Raw genomic sequence first — 12,011 nt, forward strand, 5'->3', positions numbered from 1 at the left:
AAAACAGATTGACTTTCTATCTTGTCTACTTTGAGCCCAGGCCACAGCTGCAGTACATTTACTTTGCGGAAGTATGTTCACCACTTATAATGATAACCATCCTAAGGAATGGGGTATATCTGGAATCATTCCCATTCCAAAGAAAGGAGACCTGCAGAAAACTGACAACTATAGAGGTATCGCTATGTCCCAAATAGCAAGTAATCTACAACCGTTGTTTGCTAAACAGGATCTGCCCTGTCGTGGACAGACTACTTCGGCCAAACCAGAATGGCTTTCGTCAACGATGTTCGACCTCAGCTCACCTCCTTGCACTTTGGCGTATTGTAGAACTTACTAATAGGAACTTTGACAAGGAAGCTATTATATAATACTTGTGTTTATCGATTTCCACAAGGCTTTCTAATAATTACACACATGCAAGAGAAAGGTATACATTTGATGCAAACATGTTTATTGATTAATACTATATATTGCTGACCACAAGAAGAAAATATAGCTTGATGTCATATGGTCTATAAGATTGCTTGAAAAAAAAAACAATTTAGGATTTTGGACCTTTCCTGCTGAGTGTGTACTGCTTTACTAGTAGTGAAATTTTAGCGTTTCATGCTAAAATGACATGTCTAGTTTTTTGAAGTCTCTAGGCAATACATGTATATAGAAGCTTGCAGCACCTCCCTTTAGGATGGAACAATGGGACACCAGGATGTTCATATACATACGTTGCTTACAGTATACATTTAGTTATATAATCATATATTGATTAATCATGATTCGGGATTAAAAGGTCCAAAAACTAAAATCATTTGATTTATTCTTTAAAAGCTACAGAACCTGCTATATTTGGTGATTTCAATTATACCTTCTGGTATAATTTCTATAAAAACAAGCAACATTTGAAAGAAAGGAATATCTTAAATTAAGATTCTTACATCTTGTCCGCACCCTCCTAGAAGCAATTGTTTGAAATAAACAAGCATATATGAAACCTACTAGACACTATGCTTCTATGTTGTGATAGACTTTCAGCACATCGTCTCTGTTTGACAGCTCTCTGACCAGAGTAGAGGCCTGTTCCAACAAGTCTCCTGTTAGGGGAAGGGTCTGGGTTGGGATGTACTCTACTGAAGAACTTTTGGTCTCACACTGCAGTTCTGCCAACTTTTCCTGCACATTTTGGAGGTCTGCTGGGTCACAGATGAACTGAAACCAAAGCAGGCGTGATGAGTGAAGTACAGTTACCACAGCACACCACCAGCCAAACACAATTGAAATGTGGACAATGATTAGCCAGAGGATGGTGTCCGTTGAAAATGCACCACAGTTATGGTGGAGAAGAAGGCAGGAAAAATGAGTTTAGCAACTGTTACAGTTAAACATTTTTTTTAATGATAATTGATTTGATTATATGAATGAAATCCTCTGGGAACCTCAAAACTGATGCAGGCATGGAAATAAAATAAAAACTTTGGCCAAAAAAAATTTCCTTAATTATAAAGTCTTAAGTGGAAGGTTGAACAAATAAATGACCAAACACACAAGAGTATGGAATACAGAACAATAGATTCTTAATTTTTGCTCTTTCACATTTTCTTGAAAACCTTGAAATTGATGATGTCATTTTTTGACATCCATAAAAGTTTTGTGATATTCTATTTCATGTACACATAAGATATGGTGTATATTTGCACCAATGTCATCCATATCAGCAAATCAACATGACCTAAACACTTGTACCTGTATGACCTCCATGTCATCTTCATCGACCACCTGCTCCACATCCTCAGCTCCAGCCTCTATGGCCACCTCCTCTGCCCGGTCCATGTCCAGATCACTGCTGACCATGATGACCCCTTTTCTTTCAAAGGCATGGCGAACCTTACTTCCATACACTCCCCTGTGGAGAACACAGACCAGTCATCAGGGCTCATCACATACCATTCCATCTTTGCTCCACAACTCATCCAGGTCTTGTTATCTTATAAGCAGAATCTTTGCTTGTATATGATCTATATATGCCAAATAGCAGCTATGCAAGCAACTGGATGATTTTGGAAACTGTCAGACATGCAATATCTTTTGTCAGTGACTATATAACAAAAGACAGCTGATTAGTCCGACTGCTGCATTCAGTGCATTAAGCCCATTTCCTGTGAAAACGTTAGCTACAATGTAGATTGCGCTAGATTCAGCCCTCCTCACGTGAGACAATAGTACACACAATATCACAATCTTATTGTCAAATCATGATTATGATTGTCAATCATAAAATAAATTTATTTATGTTTGTTTACTCTAATTCATCACTAACTTTTGAAGACAGCAAAATTACAAAAGCATTTCAAGTTAGGCACACTGTCTATATAGCCTTTAGCACAGTTTAAGTCAGTTAGATTCAGGAAAATGTCTCACAGTGTTTGCCACTTGTAAGGTGACTGTGATTTGTTCATGAACAGTATGAATGCATTTCTTATCCAAGTATGTTCTCTAGATGAATGTGTCAAAACTTCATTCATCAAAACTTGACCACTCTCTGGCAACTAGCGCCCCCCTTTCATGATACATTAGAATACATTTCAACGCATGCCTTTGTACCATGTTGTGCAACTAATTTTTTAATGTGTATTATAATTGTCATTTCATGTCAACTATTAGTGTTGTTACAATAAGAAGGTGATAAATCCATGTCTCAAATTTGAACAAATAAGATGTCTAAAATATCAGCAGTATTGCAGAAAGTCTGATCAGGACCCACCCGTGTGTTTTGCAAAGTTTTCTCAGCTGATCTCTGGTCTGCTTGCTGGCATCTGTCACCACGTCCACCAGGATACAAGCACCGCCCGGACCCTGTATGTCTGCCTGGGAACTAACCAGGGGCTTATCCTTGTTTCCATGCTGAGACAAAAGGGAAACAATGTGAAGGATGAAAACTGAGACTCTTTTTACACAACCTTTGCCTTATATCCACCAAAGTGAGTGAGTTTATGTGTCGGTGACCATCTGCCACCTTCCTAAGGGCATTTCTGACTAAATCACATTGCGCTTAGTCGATGCCTACAGCTGCAGTGTCAAATGTAAGTACATGTTGTATTTAGATATAATTTTTTATTGACAATTGTTATGTATACTTCTGAAAATAGTTTCATCAGGTTGGTAGAATATAGGATGAAGGAGAGTTCTTCTTACACAACCAGTGGGTACTTACATTGCTTACGTTTCCATGTCTCTCAGACACCTTCGTCAGAGCTTCTAACTGGAGTTCTGCTTCTCACCGCTATATGTAGCCGATGTAGGTGGCGCTTTAGCGGTGAGAAACAATCCCAAATGTGGCTTAGCTTGTATCCCCCCTCGTCCCGGTTCATCACTGGGGTTAACTAGCGGAGAGAAGCAGAACTCCAGTTAGAAGCTCTGACGAAGGTGTCTGAGAGACATCAAAACGTAAGCAATGTAAGTACCTAATGGTTGTGTAAGAAGAATTCTCTTTCATCCTGTTATGTATACTGTAAATGCACTTAAGTTAGATTGGATTCAATTTTGCGAAGCAGAAAATGGAGTGTTCAGGGTAGCACCATATACAGTAGTGACCAGTACTGGTACAGAAAATTCAGGTCCAGTTCAAGCCCAGAGGATCAGGTCCAGATCCGGACCTGAACCTGATTCAGTATGTGAAAACTTGTGAGAATGGACGATACTCAAAACAGTGGTCCATTTTGCTACAAAGAAATCTGTTTTGTGAAGTATTTGACTCCCATTAGCGTTTTAAAATTCTACAAGGCTATCCACCTCTGTACGATTGACTGCAAGACTTGGTAGAAATGACTATGAACTCTACTCTACTTTGCCCTTGGTATTTCCATAGTCGGAAATGTTAACCAGCTTGCTATGTTGTTTTCTTTACTCCTGCCACACCATTTGCCTAACATGGGATGAATATTCTTTTTTTCCATCAACTTTTTATTTCACCCACCCCGCTCCACTAATTCACTGTCAAAATCTGAGAAAGTATAATCGCTGTGGCTCAATAGACATTTGCATGAGGAAGCCTTTATACCAAAGAATGCATCAATATGACAGAAGTTTCCACCTACTGCAGTCTTCACGGCATGTTCTATGCTGGCCTTCGTCATCCCTTTGTCCTTAGCTATGCTAATGATGCTGTCCAATTTACTATTCAGGTCAGGATTGGGGCCGTCCTCTGTAAACAAAAACAATAACTTAAAACTTGACAACACATAACAAAATACTGTTGTCTCCATATGTTACAATGTTCATAATCATTGACCCCTATGTTAAAGGCAACCTAAGCAATATTACAGCGTCAAAGTGGAAATATTCTGAATAAGGCAATCTGCATGATATTGACATCTACTGCACTGTATTCTCACATTTACATCATAATTTGATACTTTGAGCGGTTAAAAACAGCGCAGAGACAAGTTGCACGAGGAAATTCCTTATTATTGTACCCCAAAAAAATAAGGACTTGATCTGGAATCCTTGTGCAACTCATTCCCACGCTGTTTTTAACGGCTCAATTTATGAAATAATGATGTAAATGTGCTAAAATAGTGCACTAGATGTCAATATTATACAGACTGCCTTATTCAGAATATTTCCACTTTTAACAATGTGATATTGCTTAGGTTGCCTTTAAGTAGGTTCAGTCCTATAGTTTAGCTGACCACTGACTCCTACAGTTCAGCCATGTTGGAACAAAGTCTCCTCAAGTTAGTTGCACTTGTGTCGCCCGTGAGACGTCTCTTTAGCGGTCCTTCTACTAACTGGCGGAAACTTTCCAACAACACTGGAAAGTATCCAAGCTATGTAAACCTCCTTTCAACTTACCAACATTTTTCAATATTTGGTATTATAAATATGCATATATCACAGGACTCATCTCCATATTTGGAAGGATAGCAACTAGGAAAAGTTACAACATGGAAGTAAAAATACAGGTTGTCTCAAACTCAGGAACACCATAGCAGGGCTCGAAATTCATTTTGGGGATTAGGTGCACTGGTGCACCCAGCTTCAAAAAATTGTATACTAGTATACTTTGATAACTTAACATACATAAACGTAAGAAAATATTTGGGTGCACCCTGTGCACCCACAGAAAATAATTGGGTGCACAGCTCCAATCTTGGGTGCACCTGGGTGCACATGCACCCAGTATTTCGAGCCCTGCCATAGTGATCGAATATTTCACCTCATCATGATTACAAACTACAACAATAAAGAAGAGAACATGCTTGAAACTTGTTTTTTGTTTGCCTTTTCATATCTCTGTTGGATATTTGTATATGCAATAATACATGTACATGATTTTAGGAAGTTAATCAAGCCTTAAATATCCTATGACAGGGCTCAAAATACCACCTGCATTTGCAGGTAAAATTGGTGCCGTGAAGGTATTTCTGGTGTCTACCTGCACCTAACCTGCACTGGTCCATGCACTGGGTTTTATACATAAATGACCTGCAATGTAGGAGATTGTTATTAGCTGCATCAACTGTTACCACCTACAAAGTATGAAAGAAAAAAATACCTATGGTTCCATAACAATTTTAGTATGATACATAACTCTTTATATGAGAGTGGTGCAGGTAAAATTTGTCTGGTCAGGTAATTTTCAATGTTACCTGCACCAGTGTAGGTATGCAGAAAAAAACTATTTTGAGCCCTGTGTGAACATCATACACAAATGAGACTATCATTGTATATGACCTCTGACCTTTCACTGCCACTCGTATTTGCAAGGCATACTTGGCAAACAACATGGACTTGGCCTGATCTTTGGGACCTTTGATGTGGCGAACCTGAAATAAAAAACAGCATGATATTATAAAAGGCAAATGTCTAGAAACAAAAAATTTGCTAGCTAACCAATTGAGTAAGTGATCAGACATACTCAGGGGTGCCTAGAACTAGTAGAAGGGAACTTGCATAGACCTTTTTCACACTTCCCATAATACAATGCGACAGGGTTCCGGATATGGATGTTGACTGGGATGTTACCACTGTTGCCCAGGGTGCGAAACCAGGGTGAAAACAGCTAAAACCTTCAGTACGGCGGCGGCAAAGCACATTAACTAATGACGCGTCTAGCAAATATAGTTACAGTGCACGGGACATGGTTAAATCACTTTCTGACAACAAAGAACAAAGGCTGCAGACGAAACGCAAGTCGTGACCCATGAGGTCATCGGGCGAAACCAACTAACAGCCACAGTGGTGACGGGCTTGCTAGTTTATACTTCTGACCACTCAAATTGAAAAATTCTCAGCCCTAATGATAGTTGTACTATATTTTCCGGACAAATCATTAGTTTATATGCTTTGCCGCCCTCGTATTGCAGGTTTTAGCTGGTTTCAACCTGGTTTCCAGCCTGGGCAACGGTGGTAACATCCCAGTCAACATCCATATCCGGAACCCTATCGCAATGTATTATGGGAAGTGTGAAAAAGGTCTATTCTTGTCCACTTTCATGTGTTCTCTAAATGCATTCAAGTTTGCTGGGATTTAATTTCGGAAAAGAAAAAGGAAAAGAAACTTTTCGCGGTGGTCTTAAGATTGCAGAATCACCATGGTAGTCTCTTACTACCCTAAAACTAGTAAAAGATACTTTCAAAGTATTTTTTCTAAGGTAGCGAGTGAAAGGAGCCCTGGTAGAAATTGGATGGCACCCAGGCTAACAAAAATCCCGTTCAGTGTCCAATATTCTGACCTGGAAGTGAAATGGTATGACCTGGTTATTCAATCATTGTGGATGTTTCGAGAGACTTCCGATGACAGAGAACTGTGGCATTTGGCAGCGCTTAAACCCCACTGTTACATCAGTACTGATTCTGAAGAGAGCATCAGTGGTTGTTGTAAATTTGATCTTGCGTTGGAAGAAAGTTTTTTAAGCTTTGTAACATTACTATGATCACTACCAACCAAGATGAGTTGGAGCAACAGTGGGCTATCCGCCTTTGAGGTCACAGCCGCCGCGGGGGTAATACAGCCTCTGCGGTTCAGGTAACGAACGTAAGTACATGTAGTAGAGTCATACAGTGCATTACAACGCAGATGAGGTAACTTAGGGAAAATTCTGATCCTGACAAATGGACAAAAATTCTTATTGAGAAGAACAACATTACCAAATTTGTACTTGACCAACTTAAAAAATCCAACGCTATTATTTTATGAATATAGAATACCTTTGACCACTTGTTGTGTCCAGCAAACTGGCCAGGACTGCAGTGGATGTTTCTAGAACCGTATGAGGTAACGTTAACGTTAGGTGAAACATCGCGGAATTTGGCCGGCAGTCCCGTGCAGGCCTGCGCTTGTTGAAGTACTGACCTCCACATGGCCGCTACATAGCACATTTGCCTACCGCTAAAAACAGGAATCGTTTTCGTTGCGAGAGCCATCGCAACTGCGTGAACCAAAATTACCCTAGTACTGTCTCTTGCCTAGAAGCTAAGTTATCCTTGTGGCACATGGGCCTCTGCGCTTCGAACTGTGTTACAGTCTCTGCGGTTCAGGTAAATTCAGTCGGTTTTAGTCAGATGTGCGAGTGCTCGTCCGCCATCTTTGATTAACCTTTGGCCTTTGACCAAAAAACAATGTCATGCAGTAACCTCACTGGTCCTCAGCACCAAGAGGCCACGTCTAGCGAAATAATAGACGTTAAACGAGGACAACAACAACAACAACCTCCTTGGAGAAAGCTCCAATATATCACTGTTGTACGGCCGAAATTCTCGTTAGGAGATCGAATATTAGAGGAATCCAAGTGTAAAATAATATTTGTGACGCTTTTTGGCGACGCCTCAGGGGCTAGCCTAATGTTAACGTTAGTGGGCGTCCGTTTGGCAAGGATTCCCAGAACTTGATAGGTAACGTTATGTTTGATTTATTTTCCGCGCGTAAACATACTCTAGTAACTCAGCTGGGTGGATTGGTTTCACTCTTGGTGTGTTGGTGGGGTGTGACTAAGGCCCCGTTCATACTAGGATTCGCATATCCGGATATATCCGGGTACGGCGTGAATCCTGATATATCCATTTGCGTTCATACCAGGGTTAGACGAATCCGGATATGATTATTCGTGTCCAAAATCAGATCCGGATATATCCTAATTACATCATCTGATACTGTTTGGTGACGTCAAACGTAACTCTCAAGTATCGTTTGCATTGGTGTATGATGGTAAGGGTGAGGCAACGGGCTGCGTCGTGCACTTGGAAGAAGGGAATGCAACCAAAATGACGGAGTGTTTGCACGGCTACAAGTACACGTCTTCACGACCTACTCGAAACTTTAAAATGATCTTTATTCTTCAACTGACCGTTCTAGAATGTTGTTTAGAACAGGTGTTCGTACCCTGCCACCTGCGACGCAGCCCGTTGCCTCATCCTTACCATGCTACATCAGGCAAACGCTACTTAAGAGTTACGTTTGACGTCAGATCCGACAGCGAATCCGGATACGTGAATCCTATTGCGTTCATACCAGGGTTCACCCCGCAGCGAATCCGGATAAATCCACCTCCAGATGTGGATTCGGCGTATCCGGATATATCCCATAAAGATCCGGATTCGGACCGTTCATACCAGGGTTCGCGAATCCGGATTCACCACGAATCAGGATATATCCGGATACGCGAATCCTAGTATGAACGGGGTGTAAAGCTTGAAATTATTAGATTTTAGGCCCCCTAGCAGCTTCCCTTGGCACTGCAGCGCAACTTCCGGTTTTGCTAACTCATGTTCTGAAAAAGCTATGGTCACGAGTTTTGGGTGTTAAATAGCTCATAATTTGTGCTCAGAAAGAAGTGACATACGTTTGGGCCCCCTAGCGGCTAGTTTTGGGATAGCAGGGGCATTTTGTCAAAAAGGATTGCTTGAGAAGGGAACAACGGATTTTCATGATTTTTGGTATGCAGGTAACGTTACCTAAGACAATGTTGTACAAGATGAAATACTGATTATGGAAAATAGGATACATTTGCATTATTAATGAGAATATTCTGTCATATCAGTTTTTTCAATGTATCTCTTGTCCTGGTCATGATAAGGTTTTGACATTTGGGTGGTAGATAGCGTTTAGCGTGGCATGACACAGCGGGGCAAGTTTCAACCCCCTAACATTCAATTTTGGAACTGCAGGGGCATTTTTGTCGACATTCCAAAGAGGATAACTGAAGAAAAAACAACGGATTGCCATCATTTTAGACATGCAGGTAGCTTAGGCAAATTGTTCATAATGTTGTCAATTGTTGTCATGCTATGATTATATGTAATCATTAACGTTACTAGTATGGATGTCTCTTTCAAACCAAGGAGGTAAAAACTCTTTTTGATTGTTAGTCCTATTTCATTCACTTGTAATGCTGATTCTAAATCTAATAATTGTAAAGTATAACATCAATTCAGCGTCTGGGCTGCCAGTGTTAGATTTTGAGAGTATTTCTTCTCAATAAATTCATCATCATCATCATTATTATGATACTGATACTGTGATAGCAGTAAGTCATGCTTACTTGAACATGACAAGAGTAATGCAAACAAGACATTTAAAAATCTTACATCAAACCTCTTTATTTTCAATGCCAGCAAACATCACATAATTCTTTTTCAAGCAATCACAGTTTTCAGACCATAGAAGCATTAGGCCATAAGACAAACTTAATTTTCTAATCCACAGAATAGATAACAATGAAACAATGTTACTGTAGATTATGTGACAGACTGAGTAAGGCTATAGCATAAACTACAGCTTCAGCTCCTCAGCCAGACTGCAGGAGAGACCAGTTCCATCCGGTTCCACGTTCAGCTGCTTTACTTCACCATCTTCAACCAACATGGAGTACCTGGAGTGGGATGAACCATGATAAGAGAGTCAAAGTTTTTTCTTTACTTACTTTCACAGTTCAACAGAAAACATTTACGCTCATTGACAGCCAATCAAATGTTCCCAGCATTTTGGTATAGGATGATTGCTTGGGTGAAACTTTTAAAGAAAATCACATTAGCCACTATTGGATTATGATGACAGATGTCTGTTCACCTTTGTCTTGAAATGTTTTATATTTTGTGTAGATCACAGAAAAGTTACATAAGGTAAGGCCATTCCCTTAATTGACTGGGATTTTCATTTACTTTGGCACTTCTGTAACTGCAAATTCATTTACTTTAGCAGTGGTCTTATTTCAAGGTACAGTGTAGGAGGGAAAAGGAGCTTTTCACAGTGTTTTTAATGTAAAGTATACTACAATTGTACTTGTATTGTCTTTAAGTCTGCGTGCATCAATTTTGGGGTTCCTAAAGGATGGCATCCATATAATGAAATTAACATGGCCCAAGTCAATATCGGTACCAATATCATACTACATGTACCTCTTGGATCTGATGTTTCCAAGAATTGCAGTGGCATCCAGGTCTAAGCCAATGGCCTGTGAAGAAAAGCACACAAATACATGTGTATCAAATAATCATGTAAGAGCCAGAGACAGAAGGAAGTGGAGGAGGCTGATACTGGATGCTACCATAGTCCCCGACCCTCAGATATGAGGATGGGACTAGGTAAAGTCTACATAATTTGATGGGTTAAAATTCTTTTCCGCAGAAAGTGGGAGATGACTTCTGATTTTACCTTGGTGAATTCTGCTCCTGTGTCAGCAAGCATACGGACCTAGAGGGGGCATATGGCAAAAGTATTTTGATAATGATTTATTTTCATGGAAATCAAGCATTACATTTTGTACTTGCACATTTTGGTGACATGATAGCAAATGAAATGAATGAGTGCTCTGAGTGTATTCATTGCATGAAGGTAGAAACTAGCTTGTGATTGAGACCCCAATATCGCTGATCATTAATGGCACAATGAATAAAGATTAGCAGTTACTGAAAGTGTATTTGCTTCTATTAATCTCTAGACAGTCGTTGAGGTTATTATGATTGTTACAGTAGCTGTAATGATAGTTACTATGTTTTTCGTGGAATAAATCTTATGAAAGTGAATGAGAGAAATTCCACCTTCCCCTCTGCCTTCTGGTCTCTGCCCCAAGCCTCCATCACAAAGGGGTCGTTGACAGACACACAGGCGATCACCTGCACACCTTTAGCTTGCAGATCTCCGGCTCGGCTCACAAACCCTGGAAGATGTGTCTGAAAAAACACACATCGGCACTCAGAGAGGACAGGCTTCACCACCTTACCTATACCGTCTTAGGAGAGTTCCAGACTGTATCATGAGTGTGCATGGCAATTGCTGTATTGTACATACATAAATTGCTACTGCAAATGCAGAGATACCGAGACCTTCCAAAAACAGTATTTCATGGGGGATAGTAAAAATTGTGCATGATGTGAATATATAACGGGAACCATATAACTGACTTTGGTGAGACAATGTCTATTACACATATCTTGTAAGAGCTTTGAAATAAAACCTTGACTTTTGCTCGTTTCAAATTGTTATACACTAGTTGTTCGCCAGTCATATGATTTGGTGCTAGTTTGCAGTTGTAATGTTTCTTAGTTTTACCAAAATAGCAAAAATGTGAGGGAGGGTGAATAATTTTGCATGCGACTGTAGTATGGCAGGTTTTTACTGTCTATTCAATTCTATGGCCAGGAGGTCTTTATGTAGAGGTGGTCACTAAGACAGGTTTGACTGTATCATATCTTAGGCCACACCAATTTAATTCCTTGGTTCACGGATTGGCTCGCTCCTATTTTTGAGAAAATAAAATAAAAATAAAAATTACCACTCAGCAAATTTTCACCATTAATGAAACCATTCACCAACTTTCTGGTGTAGCAAATTGGCCTTTATATTATAAACTCCTTAAAGTGTGGGTACAGGACCTGTTACTGTACAATATACTGTTTTTGTACTTTTTTCAGCTGAAACTTTTTTTCTTTATGTTTTGGATTAGCCATTACCTTTACCCCAACCATTTTACATTTTTATTTTATTTCGCATCTCGCTCCATATTTTTTATGAAATC

At 39.8% G+C, this 12,011-nt stretch overlaps 2 protein-coding genes across 2 annotated transcripts in view; both read right to left on the reverse strand.

Annotated features, from left to right (window-relative positions):
* Positions 1-433: 433 nt before the first annotated feature.
* On the reverse strand, positions 434-7,611 carry LOC118429406 (translational activator of cytochrome c oxidase 1-like). Its single transcript, XM_035839891.1, has 6 exons — positions 7,207-7,611; positions 5,738-5,822; positions 4,092-4,198; positions 2,759-2,898; positions 1,741-1,900; positions 434-1,206 (listed from the first exon to the last, which is right to left on the reverse strand). Exons 1-6 carry the CDS (start codon positions 7,420-7,422, stop codon positions 1,003-1,005), a joined length of 912 nt encoding a protein of 303 aa, XP_035695784.1. The 5' UTR covers positions 7,423-7,611; the 3' UTR covers positions 434-1,002.
* Positions 7,612-9,574: 1,963 nt separating this feature from the next.
* LOC118429425 (peroxiredoxin-5, mitochondrial-like) overlaps positions 9,575-12,011 on the reverse strand; it is a gene marked incomplete in the record, with an annotated part of 3,523 nt that continues 1,086 nt past the window's right edge. Inside the window, 4 exon segments of the mRNA XM_035839915.1 lie at positions 9,575-9,866; positions 10,393-10,448; positions 10,649-10,687; positions 11,035-11,166. Of these exon segments, the coding sequence (XP_035695808.1) occupies positions 9,767-9,866; positions 10,393-10,448; positions 10,649-10,687; positions 11,035-11,166 (327 nt within the window).

The sequence above is a fragment of the Branchiostoma floridae genome, chromosome 1 (genome assembly GCF_000003815.2).
Source record: "Branchiostoma floridae strain S238N-H82 chromosome 1, Bfl_VNyyK, whole genome shotgun sequence".
Classification (NCBI taxonomy): domain Eukaryota; kingdom Metazoa; phylum Chordata; class Leptocardii; order Amphioxiformes; family Branchiostomatidae; genus Branchiostoma; species Branchiostoma floridae.